The sequence below is a fragment of the Rhinopithecus roxellana genome, chromosome 16 (genome assembly GCF_007565055.1).
Source record: "Rhinopithecus roxellana isolate Shanxi Qingling chromosome 16, ASM756505v1, whole genome shotgun sequence".
NCBI lineage: Eukaryota > Metazoa > Chordata > Mammalia > Primates > Cercopithecidae > Rhinopithecus > Rhinopithecus roxellana.
Window position 1 is genome coordinate 8,620,596 of NC_044564.1, and position 14,005 is coordinate 8,634,600.

Sequence of the window (14,005 nt, forward strand, 5' to 3'; positions counted from 1 at the left end):
TCACACTGGAGCCTGGGTGGTGTCCTCTGATCCCATCCTATGTTCCTCTGCTCAGAAAGCACGTAACAAGCTCCAGCCAGACATTGGGGTGTCCAGGGTGCTCACTCTGCTCCCCAGTAGATGGGCACAGGTGGGCGTTGAGCTGTTTGGGGCCTGGGGTGGAGGCATGGATGGGACCTCGGCATCTCATTGTGCTCCCTGGGACCTGTGTATCTTCGTGAGATGCATGGCCTGTGCTGGGGAGGCCGCCGGCCTGGGGAGGGAGAGGACACCACTTCCTTGGAGCTGCCATTAGAAGGCCGGTGCTCATCATCGAGGGAGCGCCCAACATGGCTTGGGCAGAGTAGGGTCCCGGCCACCAGACCCACCTCTGTGCGCCTCTTTGGAGCCTCTGGTTCGTGTGTCTCTGGAGCTATGGTGGGCTTCTCAGGGACTCCTGGATGTGTAAGGGGCACCTGTGGGCCTGAGAAAAGCTGGGAAAGGACTAGAGAAGCTTGGGTCTATGTGGATGTAAACTTGTTCGGCACGGGGCATCAGTATGCATCCTGCCTTGGATGATTCGTTTCTCTTTAAGCAAAAAGTAGCTTTACTGGGGTAGAGGCTTTCTCCGTTATTTCTTGTTCTTTCTGATCTTGATCTTGTTGTGATATTTAAGTTGGGCCTCACTTATCACAGCGCAGCGATGCCTGTGGCAGGAGAGGGGAGCTGTGTGCTGAGACGGGCCGGCTTCCTCTCGGCCACTGCGACCTGTCTCGTCCACATTGGTGTCACAGCCCCTCTCCCTTAGGGGCGGGAATGGGTCTTCCCTGAGTGTAGTAGGAGTGAAAAATGAGGGGTGGTTGACTGAGCGCGGTGGCTCATGCCTGTAATCCCAGCACTTTGAGAGGCCAAGGCGGGAGGGTCACAAGGTCAGGAGACCGAGACCACCCTGGCCAACATGGTGAAACCCGTCCTTACTAAAAATACAAAAATTAGCTGGGCATGGTGGTGGGCGCCTGTAGTCCCAGCTACTCAGGAGGCTGAGGCAGGAGAATCCCTTGAACCAGGGAGTTGGAGGTTGTAGTGAGCTGAGATCACGCCATTGCACTCCAGCCTGGCAACAGAGTGAGACTCCGACTCCGTCTCAAAAAAAAAAAAAAAAGTGAGTGATATCTGAGAGAGATAATTCTGTATTGTGATCGGTTGATCATCTGGTGTGACATCGTTTTTGCCTCATCAAACTTCTGTGTTTGTCATTTTAACAAAATTTAAATTCTTGCAAAATAACACGGACAGATTCTAAAAACATACTTAAACTTTTGTCAACAGTGGCCATCTGTCCCCGCACACTGAGAACGCTTCGGTCGGGTTCCTTCTGAGCAGCTTTTCTTGCTGTTTCCTAACCCATCCGTTCTAGACACGCTGACTTGCTGTCGCGGGAGATGACGTGTGGCTCCGCGGATGGCCCCAATGCCTCACACTATGCTCCCAGCTGCGCCGCTCATGGGCAGCCGTTTCGACTTCATGGATGCTATTCACAGCTGAGCTGTGTAGTGTACTACAGTTAAATTTCCTTTCTTGCCACTTTTTGTTTTCCTGGAATGAACAGTTGTGTGATTTCTGGCTGCTTGGTGATTTTTCTGTGCACCCGTTACAGACTCACACCCTGAACCAACGGCTCCATGAACGCCGCTTTGCTCTGGGAAAAGCCCCTCCCAGGAGCCCCCATCCTCCTGCCCAGTCGGACCCTCCCCAGGCCTGCTGTCCAGCTGCCATCCCGGGGCCACCCACCCTTCCTTCCCCCGCACAGGGCTCTTGCTGCTGCTTTCTACGCCGGCGTGTTTTGGTGGAGCAAATCCTCCGTTCACTTCCTGAAACAGGGTGCCAGGGAGGTGTATGTTTTGAAACCTTAGAAATCTAGAATTGTCTTTATTCTACACTGCCTTTGTCTTTTTGTTGTACTTTTTCTTTCTTATTTTTTTTTTTTTTTTTTAAAGACGGAGTCTTGCTCTGTTGCCCAGGCTAGAGTGCAGTGGCCAGGTCTCAGCTCACTGCAAGCTCTGCCTCCGGGTTCCCACCATTCTCCTGCCTCAGCCTCCCGAGTAGCTGGGACTACAGACGCCACCACTGCACCTGGCTACTTTTCTGTTTTTCAGTAGAGATGGGGTTTCGATCTCCTGACCTCGTGATCTGCCCTCTGCGGCCTCCCAAAGTGGTGGGATTACAGGCGTGAGCCACCGCACCTGGCCCTTTTTGTTATACTTTCTAGAAGATTTTTCAACTTTATTTTCCAAATCTTCCATTCAATTTTTAATTTCTGTCATATTTTTCATTTCAAAAGTTTTTTTTTCTGTGAATTTTTTTTTTTTTTGAGACGGGGTCTTGCCCTGTCGCCCAGGCTGGAGTGCAATGGCGTGATCTCAGCTTACTGCACCTCCTGCCTCTCGGGTTCAAACGATTCTCCCACCTCAGCCTCCTGAGTAGCTAGGATTACAGGCATGCGCCACCACACCCAGCTAATTTTTGTATTTTTAGTAGGGACGGGGTTTCACCATGTTGGCCAGGCTGGTCTCAAACTCCCGACCTCGTGATCCACCCTCCTGGGCCTCCCAAAGTGCTGAGATTACAGGCGTGAGCCACTGCGCCTGGCCCTGAATGTTCTTTTTAAAAAATTATCTTGTTCTTACTTCCTGGATAAAGTAAGATGGGTATTCTTTTGCTCCTGAGTTGTTTCTGACCTGAGTTTCTCTTCTCTGTTTATTTTGGCTTCTGTCTTTCCAATCAGGGACTTTTCTGCCTCCAACAGTCACTTTATGTGTGAGTGAAGTCCTTATTGAATGCAGGTGTGCAAACCCGCATCGCTGCATCGCACAGAAATAACGTGGAGCCCAAGAGGCAACACAAAGCACACACTGTATAATTTCACTCACCTGAGGCTCAGCCGCCAGCTGCACTGACACTCGAGGAGGGAGGCTGGCCAGCCAGCTTTCTCCGCAAAAGGCCAGAGCATAAATATTTCAGCTTTATGGGCCACGTGGTCTCTCTTGCAGCTACTCAATGTGGCCATCTAGTGTTCCAAAAAAAACTTCCTTTACAAAAACCTGCGGCTGGGCTGGAGGGACTTGGCGGTGGTGTTTGGCCCTGCTGGGGTGAAAGGTCTCGTTAGTGGTTGCCTGTTAGAGGTTTAGGTTGGGTATCGACTCAGGGAGGCGTAAGGTAATCTGGATTACTGGAAATGTTCTATGTCTTGACTTCGGTGGGAGTTACATGGGTTAACTACAAAACAAAAAGAGCGTGATCCACCTGAAAGCTGCATATGGGCCGTGTGTGCATGGGGTCAGGGTTCACTAATGGGGGACGCTCCCTGCAGAAGGACTGAGCAGGACACTGGCTCTTTCCTTCCTGCTTTGGGAGCCCACAGGTCAGGGTCTGTAGGTCTTTTTTTTAGGGCAGCTTCTCAGAAAGAAATCTGCCTATGTCTTGCTGTGGTGGCATGAGGTTGGAGGAGGGGGAGGAGTCTGGGGGGGAGACTCCCGTCTGGAGTGGACACTTTTGGGGGGAGTCTGGGAGTGCTCCCACCTGGAGTGGACACTGTTGGGGAGGAGCCTGGGGGTGTCCCCGCCCGGAGTGGACACTGTTGGGGAGGAGCCTGGGGGTGTCCCCGCCTGGAGTGGACACTGTTGCGGAGGAGTCTGGGAGTCCTCCCGCCCAGAGTGGACACTGTTCTTGCGTTCGCAGCCACACCTGATGTCCTTGGGCTCTTACCTGCTTGCTTCACCTTCTCCAGAGAATCCTCAGTCGTCTGCTGGCCATGGGGAAGGGCCATTTCCAGCCTGTTGGGGTCAGGAAAGTGACTTGGGTTGGCCTCCCCCTCTGCCCATCTCCCCTGCATGTTAGCCTCTTGCTGGCTCTGCGGTGAGGACCAGTCCTCTCTGTCTGGTTCTGCACATCTAAGCCAAGTCTCAGCTTCCCTTAGAGGGCCCCACCAGCCATGACTCTGTCACTTGCTTTAATCAGCTGCAAAAATTTCAGTGACATTTTTTATCTACTCTTAGCTTTTGTCTTTATCCTTGGAGGTTTGTATCTTTTTAAGAGAGCAGAGATAAGCATCTATATTCCACAACGGGACGAAGATAAGCATTTATCTTCAACTTACCTTTCTTTTTTGGAGACAGAGTCTCACTCTGTCACCCAGGCTGGAGTGCAGTGGCATGATCGCGGCTCACTGCAACCTCCATTTCCTGGGTCCAAGTGATTCTCGTGCTTCAGCCTCCCGAGTAGCTGGGACTACAGGTGTGCACCAGCACGCCCGTGTAATATTTGTATTTTTAGTAGAAACAGGTTTTCACCGTGTTGGCCAGGCTGGTCTCGAACTCCTGACCTCAAGCAGTCTGCCCTCCTGGGCCTCCCAAAGTGCTGGGATTATAGGTGTGAACCACTGTGCCCAGCCCAACCCACCATTTTTAATGGGAGGTAGGCTTTATTATTTTAATTTTAATAAAGTTGTTACAAAATACTGCAGATACACAAAAAAGCGTGATGTTGCCAGGAATGGCGGTTGGACCTATAGTCCTGGCTGTTCGGGAGAGGAAAGGAGTTTGCTGAGCCTCATAGTTCTCGGCCAGCCCAGACAACATAGCAGGACCCTGTCTCTAAAACAAGTAGGCATGACACTGCAAACAGGCATGTCAACTCGAACCCAGGTTATATAGTTTTTTTTTTTTTTTTTTTTTTTGAGATGGAGTCTCGCTCTGTCGCCCGGGCTGGAGTGCAGTGGCCGGATCTCAGCTCGCTGCAAGCTCCGCCTCCCAGGGTTGACGCCATTCTCCTGCCTCAGCCTCCCGAGTAGCTGGGACTACAGGTACCCGCCACCTCGCCTGGCTAGTTTTTTTGTATTTTTTAGTAGAGACGGGGTTTCACCATGTTAGCCAGGATGGTCTTGATCTCCTGACCTCGTGATCCGCCCATCTCGGCCTCCCAAAGTGCTGGGATTACAGGCTTGAGCCACAGCGCCCGGCCTAAGTTCCTTGTTTGGGTTCTCGTTTATGTGGCCTCGTGTAGGAAGGTACATTAGAATCCTGAATGGCCGCGGCCGTGAGCCTGGTCTACACAGGTGAGCAGCCGCTGTTTGATTTAGTATCTGTGGTGATGTGTCAGGCATCTTCATTCTGGCTGTCAAAGAAGGAAATGAAGGTTTTATTTTTAAATAAAATGGGAGAGTTACAGTTCTGCTGTGGCAAAGTAGCACCAGCCTGTCCTGCTGATTAGTGAAAAACTCTTTTTTTTTTTTTTTTTTTTGAGACGGAGTCTTGCTCTGTTGCCTGGGCTAGAGTGCAGTGGCCGGATCTCAGCTCACTGCAAGCTCCGCCTCCCGGGTTTAAGCCATTCTCCTGCCTCAGCCTCCCGAGTAGCTGGGACTACAGGCGCCCGCCACCTCGCCCGGCTCATTTTTTTTTTATTTTTTAGTAGAGACGGGGTTTCACTGTTAGCCAGGATGGTCTCGATCTCCTGACCTCGTGATCCGCCCATCTCGGCCTCCCAAAGTGCTGGGATTACAGGCTTGAGCCACCGCGCCCGGCCGATTAGTGAAAAACTCTGGACAAAATGCAGAAAACAGTCCTTGGAGGACTCTGAAAATAAAGCCAGGAGATTGCGGATGGGAATCAAAGCGTGGAGCCGCCACACACAAGGGTTCTGCTTCCTGCTTTTTCATTTTCTTCTGTTACTCACGGCCTTGCCTCGATGGTAGCCCAGTTATGGAGCAAAATCCCTGATGGGAATCCTCCAAAAGTACCAGAAGAAGGTCCCCAAGGGCCAGAGAGAGTGTGCAGATCTCAGGGAGGAGAGAGCCGGGGAAGCAGATGCACGGAGTTTGTCTGTGAACCTGTACAAGGCTCAGGACAGACCCAGAGCAGCATAACAAAGACTTTGAAACTGCATTAAGATTCAAACTTCAAGGCCAGGTGCAGTGGCTCACGCCTGTAATCCCAGCACTTTGGGAGGCCGAGGCGGGCAGATCACAAGGTCAAGAGATCGAGACCATCCTGGCCAACATGGTTAAACCCCGTCTACTAAAGATAGAAAAAATTAGCCAGGCATGGTGGCGGACACCTGTAGTCCCAGCTACTTGGGAGGCTGAGACAGAAGAATCACTTGAACCCAGGAGGCAGAAGTTGCAGTGAGCCGAGATCATGCTGCTGCACTCCAGCCTGGGCAACAGAGCAAGACTCTATCTCAGGGGAAAAAAAAATTCAAATTTCAGGCTGGTGCGCTGGCTCACACCTGTAATCCCAGCACTTTGGGAGGCCGAGGCAGGTGGATCACATGAGGTCAGGAGATCTACACCAGCCTGGTCAACATGGTGAAACCCCGTCTCTACTAAAAATACAAAAATGTGTTGTGGTGAGTGCCTGTAATCCCAGCTACTCGGGAGGCCGAGGCAGGAGAATCACTTCAACCTGGGAGGTGGAGGTTGCAGTGAGCTGAGATGGCACCACTGCACTCCACCTGGGTGACAGAGTGAAACTCCGTCTCAAAGAACAAAAAAAAGATTCAAACTTCAGCTCAAATCTCAGACTGACTCCGGAGTGGGGCATGTGCAGGGCAGAGCAAAGCATCAGAACCAAGGCTTCGAAAACAGAGATACTGGAATCTACCATCCACAGATACAGACTTGTGGTCCAAACCCAACCAGCTTAATCACCTGCTAAAACAAAAAAGGCAACATTCTCCAGAAAATTATATCCTAAATCCAGCCATTATAAATGATCACAATGGATACAACTGGTCTAAATACAACAACAAGACAGATTGTCAGATTGGATGGAAAGTCCAAGACCCAACTCTATGGTGTCTGCAGGAAAAACCCACTTTAAGTATCAATACTTAGATAGAAAACAAAAGGTTGCCTGGCAAAGTGACCCACACCTGTAATCCTAGCACTGTGGGAGGCTCGGGTGGGAGGATCGCTTAAGCACAGGAGTTCGAGACCAATCTGGGCAACACAGTGACCCTGTCTCTACAGAAAATTTAAAATTAGGTTAGTGTGGTGCTGCACACCTGTGCTCCCGGCTACCCAGCAGGCTGAAGTGGGAGGACTGCTTGAGCCTGGGAAGTTGAGGCTGGAATGAGATGTGCGTGAGCTACTTTACTATAGCTCAGGTGACAGAGGAGCAAGACACGTCCTCAAAAAAAAAAAAAAAAGGGCCGGGCGCGGTGGCTCACGCCTGTAATCCCAGCACTTTGGGAGGCGGGCGGATCATGAGGTCAGGAGATCGAGACCTTCCTGGCTAACATGGTGAAACCCCATCTCTACTAAAAATACAAAAAAATAAAATCTAGCTGGGTGCGGTGGCGGGCCCCTGTAGTCCCAGCTACTCAGGAGGCTGAGGCAGGAGAATGGTGAGAACCCGGGAGGCAGAGCTTGCAGTGAGCCGAGATCACGCCACTGCACTCCAGCCTGGGCAACAGAGCAAGACTCTGTCTCAAAAAAAAAAAAAAAAAAAAAGGCTGGAAGAAGATATACCATGAAAGCCCCAATTAAAAGAAAACTGGAGTGGCTATATTAGTATCAGACAAAGTCGATGTCAGATGTGATGAAGGAATATTAGCAGGGATAAAAAGGGACAACACGGCCAGGCATGGTGGCTCATGCTTGTAATCCCAGCACTTTGGGAGGCCGAGGCGGGTACATTACTTGAGGTCAGGAGTTCAAGACCAGCCTGGCCAACACGGTGAAACCCCATCTCTACTAAAAATACAAAAATTATCTGGAAATCACTTGAACCCAGGAGGCAGAGGCTGCAGTGAGCCAAGACTGTGCCATGGCACTCTAGCCTGGGCAATGCTGGTATTAGAAGATAAAACAAACCTCAGATCAGTGACCCAAGCTGGTATCGTAAGAAGCTAGGAGAAGAAAAACAAATGAAACCCAAAGCATGCAGATGGAAGAAACTCATAAAGAGTAAGAATCAATGAGACTGGAAATGGAAAAACAGGAGAGAAAATCCATGAAACCAAAAGCTGGCTCTTGGACAATGTCAGTAAAATGAAAAATCCTGTAGCCAGACCAGTGTAGAAAAGAAGAGAAGACACAAACTACAAATACTAGACATGAAAGAGTGCACATGTCCACAGACCCTACAGACATAAAAGGACTAACAAGGAAATCTTTTGAACAACTTTATGCCCATAAAACCAACCACGCAGATTAAATTGACAAATTCCTTGAAAGACACAAACTACCAAAGTTCCCTCAGATGTAGATTATCTGAATAGTCGTATATCTACTAAAGAAATCCAATTAGTAGCTAAAATCCTTCCCACCTGGAAAACTCCGGCTCTAGATGACTTCACTGGGGAATACTTCCCGCCATTTAGGATGTTAAGGACAAAATATGCTAATTTCACACAAACTTCTCCGGAAAAGTAGAAGAGGGACGATTTCCCAGTTTAGTTTTTGAGGCGAGCAAGACCCTGACACCTAATCAGAGGAAGACATTACAAGGTAGGAAAATTTCACACCAGTCGCTCATCACTGGAAACATACATATCCTCAATGAAATATTACAGATTTGAGTCCAGCAGTATATGGAAAGGATAATACATCATGATCGGTGGGATTTATTCCAGGAATGCAAAGCTGTTTCAACAGTTGAAAATCAGTTGATGTACTTTTCCATATTGACAGACTAAAGAAGAAAAGCCATCTGATTATCTTAATAAATGCAGAAAAAGCATTTGACAAAATTCAGCATCTGTTCATGATAAAAACTCTCAGCAACCAGGAGAAGAGAACTTCCTAAATCACATAAAGGATATCTGTACTAAAAAATGAAAGCAAACATCTTGCTTGATGGCAAACGACTGAATATTTTCCCTTGAAGATTGGGAACAAGCCAGAGTGTGTGTGTGTGTGTGCGTGTGTGTGTGTGCGCGCGTGTGTGTTTTCCTTTTTTTTCTTCTTGAGTCAGTCTCACTGTATCACCCAGGCTGGAGTGCAGTGGCGTGATCTCGGCTCACTGCAACCTCTGCCCCCGGCCCCGGGTTCAAACAATTATCCTGCCTCAGCCTCCCGAGTAGCTGGGATTACAGGCGCCTGCCACCATGCCCGGCTAATTTTTTTTTTTTTTTTTTTTTTTTTGAGACAGGAGCCTTGCTCTGTCGCCCAGGCTGGAGTGCAGTGGTGCGATCTCGGCTCACTGCAAGCTCCACCTCCCGGGTTCAGGCCATTCTCCTGCCTCAGCCTCCCGAGTAGCTGGGACTACAGGCGCCCGCCACCATGCCTGGCTAATTTTTTTTGTATTTTTAGTAGAGACGGGGTTTCACCGTGTTAGCCAGGATGGTCTCGATCTCCTGACCTCGTGATTCACCCTCCTCGGCCTCCCAAAGTACTGGGATTACAGGTGTCAGCCACCGCGCCCGGCCAAGTGTGTGTTCTTACCAATCCTGTTCAGCATTGTGTTGGAGGTCCTCACCAGAGCAGGAGGGGAAGAGAAAGAAAGAAAAAGCATGCAGATGGGAAAAGAAAAAATAAAACAGTCTCGATTCACAAACATGATTATCTAGATTGGAAATCCCATGGAATCTATAAGACAACTACTAGAACTTAGGAATGAGTTTATCAACATACAAAAATAAACTGTATTTCTCTATATTAGCAATGAACAACTAGAAATTGAAATTTAAAAGTAACAGATTTATTTTTATTATTTATTTATTTATTTATTTAGTTTGAGATGGAGTCTTGCTCTGTCGCCCAGGCTGGAGTGCAGTGGCCGGATCTCAGCTCACTGCAAGCTCCGCCTCCCAGGTTTACGCCATTCTCCTGCCTCAGCCTCCCTCCCGAGTAGCTGGGACTACAGGTGCCCATCACCTCGCCCAGCTAGTTTTTTGTATTTTTTAGTAGAGACGGGGTTTCACCGTGTTAGCCAGGATGGTCTCAATCTCCTGACCTCGTGATCCACCCATCTCGGCCTCCCAAAGTGCTGGGATTACAGGCTTGAGCAACCGCGCCCAGCCACAGATTTATAATAGCATCCAAAACTGGGAACTTGGGAGTTCCCAGGCCACCCACACTTCTGACGAACTGGTTACAAGTTCAGGGATTCCTGTGACCCCCTCAGATTCAATATTCTAGAACAACTCACATTTGTACTACAAAGGATGAAAATTGGCTGGGCGCAGTGGCTCACGCTTGTAATCCCAGTACTTTGGGAGGCTGAGGCAGGCAGATCATGAGGTCAGGAGATCGAGACCATCCTGGCTAACACGGTGAAACCCCGTCTCTACTAAAAATACAAAAAAATTAGCCGGGTATGGTGGCGGGTGCCTGTAGTCCCAGCTACTCGGGAGGCTGAGGCAGGAGAATGGCGTGAACCCGGGAGGTGGAGCTTGCAGTGAGCCAAGATCGTGCCACTGCACTCCAGAGCGAGACTCGATTTAAAAAAAAAAAAGGATGGGCCGGGCGCGGTGGCTCAAGCCTGTAATCCCAGCACTTTGGGAGGCCGAGACGGGCGGATCACGAGGTCAGGAGATCGAGACCATCCTGGCTAACACGGTGAAACACCGTCTCTACTAAAAACTACAAAAAACTAGCCGGGCGAGGTGGTGGGCGCCTGTAGTCCCAGCTACTCGGGAGGCTGAGGCAGGAGAATGGCGTCAACCCGGGAGGCGGAGCTTGCAGTGAGCTGAGATCCGGCCACTGCACTCCAGCCTGGGCGGCAGAGCAAGACTCTGTCTCAGAAAAAAAAAAAAAAAAAAAAAAAAAAAGGATGAAAATCTGGATCAGTCAAAACAGTCAAAAGAAGAGACCCACAGAGTGAGGTCCAACCATGAGGCTCCCGCGTCCCTGAGCTGCGCCATCCTCCGTGCGTTGGCAAGCCACCCAGGTGCCGAGGCAACAGACCGAGGGCACAAGCTTTTCCAATGTAATAAAGAAAATATATAGAGTAAGAGTAGTTATACTGGACCCTCAGTGGCAGGTGGGAGTGGTTGGAGCTCCCCATAGTGAGTGCCCAGGTCTGGTGGGGTAGCTGCCTGTGGGCCTGCCCCTTACCCACATTCCGTTGTCAGCCAGTCCTTCGCCGTACATCTCTTGGACAGTCAAAAATGGCCCTGTGCCCCTGGCCGGTGGTCACCGCTGGGTTTGGGACACGGTTCTCAGTGCTCTGTGTGGTGCTGCGGGGCCGCCCTGCGCCCGGGCCAGCGGTCACTGCTGGGTTTGTGCAGCTGGTGCCAAAAGCAGCACTTTGCACAGCCCAGCCTGGGAAGGAGAATGGAGCTGTGTAACTGGGCAGCAGGCAGGGCCTCCTCCAGGGCTTCCAGCAGCCTTTGCAGTCCGTGGGGGGCTCGGCCGGGCCCGCTGAGCGGGGACTGATGAAGCTATTGTTACAGGGCCACACTGCACCTTACAAGACGGTCTCCACCCGCGCGGCTATCCCGTCCACCATCCTCCGGCTTCCAGCTGCGGCTTTTCACGGAGTTTTTGAGAAATATCCAGAAACTCTGGTGAGGGTGGTGCAGGTGAGTCACTTTTTCAGACAACTCTTCTGGCTGCGGTGGGCCATCCTGGGGGGGCCTGGGCACTGGTTTGGGATTTGAGTGGGTTTATTGCCTATTTACTTTCTCAGTTCTGAGCTTTACAACCATGAAGGTGATTTCACAGGAATAGGGAAATTGACTTCATTGGCGGGACTTACCGCTGGTGATGTGGGATTCTGAGTGGGTTTGGGAAGAACTAAGGTTATATTTTAAAAATTTGTAGGCCAGGCACGGTGGCTCATGCCTGTAATCCCAGCACTTTGGGAGGCTGAGGTGGGCAGATCATGAGGTCAGGAGATCAAGACCATCCTGGCTAACACCGTGAAACCCCGTCTCTACTAAAAACACAAAAGATTAGCCGGGCATGGTGGTGGGCGCCTGTAGTCCCAGCTACTGGGGAGGCTGAGGCAGGAGAATGGCATGAACCTGGGAGGTGGAGGTTGCAGTGAGCCCAGAGAGATGGCTCCACTGCACTCCAGCCTGGGCAACAGAGCGAGACTCCATCTAGAAAAAAAAAAAAGTCATGTATATCTTACAATAAAAATGAATATTCACAACCTCAAAGAGGTCTTAAGATCCTTCACTACCCCCTAAAGAGATTTTTACATTTTTATTAAACTTCTCACTTTAGAGTAACTTTTAGTTTTATAGAAAACTTGCAAAAACAATGCAGTCTCCCTACGCCCCTCACCCCATTCCCCATGATGTGAACGCCTTACGTGACCGCAGTGAGGTGTCAAGACTGTGGGGTTTTTCACCCTGAGAGGGTTTGGTCTGTGCGGTCTGCTGGGTTTGGGGCACCATTCTCAGTGCTCTGTATGGTGCTGCGGGGCCGCCCCGCGCCCGGGCCGGGGATCACCGCGCAGCTGGCGTCTTGTTGCAGATCATCATGCTGCGGCTGCAGAGAGTGACCTTCCTGGCTCTGCACAACTACCTCGGCCTGACCACAGAGCTCTTCAACCCTGTAAGTGGAAACCAGCTCACAAGCTCCATGTTGCTCCGGGCAGCTGGCGTCGGGACAGTTGTTAGCTGGCACAGCAGGCGCCCAGTGCCTGGTGGGGCAGTGCCAGCTACAGCTGTGGTCATCCTGGTTGCTGGTCGTTAGGACTTCGGGGGGTGATGCTTGGACTGTGTGTATTTTCCTACCTTAAAGCACTTGCCAGTTGATTTGGAGGCTTGATTCTCCTGGGGCTTTGTGTTCCAAAGTCTCTGATCCGTTGAGACTTGGGAAAGGTGGAATTCCTTCTCCGATGCTGGAGTTGTCCCTCTGGAGGCCCGCATGGCTGTGAGCGGCTGCCTGGTGCCTCTGCAGCTCCGGTTCAGGAGTGTGATGAGTCTTCCTTTGGTCACCTGTGTTCTGTAGGACATTGGCAGCAGACACATGCTCATTCCCTTTCTGGCCCTGCAGGCTGCATACCGAGCCAACGGCCCTGTCCAGGAGAGGCTGCCCCTCCCCATGCCCATCCCATGGGGTCCCTACGGCCGTGTCCAGCGAAGGCTGCCCCTCCCCGTGCCCGTCCTCCCATGGGGTCCCTACAGCCATGTCCAGTGGAGGCTGCGCCTCTCCGTACCCGTTCCGTGGGGTCCCTATGGCCGTGTCAGTGGAGGCTGCCCTCCCCATTCCCATCCCATGGCGTCCCTACGGCCAGCACTCCCTGTGTGTTGCCCTTGACTGCTCCTCCTGCCTGAACCTTGCGGGGCGGAGCTGACCCTGAGCTGTGACCTGTTTGGAGGGCACAGCATATTGTCAAGGGCACGAGGCTGTGAACCCCGGCTCTCCCTCCTCCTGTCAGTGTGACCCTGGGAGGCACTTGGCCGGGATATGGGACGGTCCCCACCTAGCTGAGCTCTCGTGGGAACTGAGTGAGACCAGAGTTTCATGCCCTGCTCCATCCCCACTGCCCGAAACAGTACCCTAATGTGCGGAGGACTATCTTCAGTCATGGGCAGGTAGAGCTCGGTTAGTAAATGGCCCAGCGCGCATTAGTTTTTAATCTGTGCATTTCAGTTGGAAATTCTAATTCTGATGACATTTTAGGGCTTGTCATCTTCAGTTGTTGACATCAAGGGAATATCTTTTTGTTTTCTTTTTTTTTTTTTTTTTTTTTTTTGAGACGGAGTCTTGCTCTGTCGCCCAGGCTGGAGTGCAGTGGCCGGATCTCAGCTCACTGCAAGTTCCGCCTCCCGGGTTTATGCCATTCTCCTGCCTCAGCCTCCCGAGTAGCTGGGACTACAGGCGCCCGCCACCTCACCCGGCTAGTTTTTTGTATTTTTTAGTAGAGATGGGGTTTCACCGTGTTAGCCAGGATGGTCTCGATCTCCTGACCTCGTGATCCACCCTCCTCGGCCTCCCAAAGTGCTGGGATTACAGGCTTGAGCCATCTTTTTGTTTTCTACATTATTTTTTGTTTTAATGAAGAGTATTAAGGTTCTGACAATTTGTGGCATTATGTTGACTTGATGAAGTGTTTGAGGCAGGGCCTAG

The 14,005-nt window shown here is 50.8% G+C and overlaps 1 protein-coding gene across 9 annotated transcripts in view; it reads left to right on the forward strand.

Annotated features, from left to right (window-relative positions):
• PNPLA7 (patatin like phospholipase domain containing 7) overlaps nt 1–14,005 on the forward strand; it is an 85,810-nt gene that overhangs the window by 15,086 nt on the left and 56,719 nt on the right. For all 9 annotated transcript variants that reach the window (XR_004053924.1, XR_004053925.1, XM_030919279.1 and 6 more), the window contains exons 9-10: nt 11,374–11,502; nt 12,404–12,484. Coding sequence is in view for 7 of the 9 variants with exons in the window: in XM_030919279.1 (XP_030775139.1) it covers nt 11,374–11,502; nt 12,404–12,484 (210 nt within the window). In the remaining 2 variants the exon portion in view is untranslated. The remainder of the gene's footprint in view (nt 1–11,373; nt 11,503–12,403; nt 12,485–14,005) is intronic.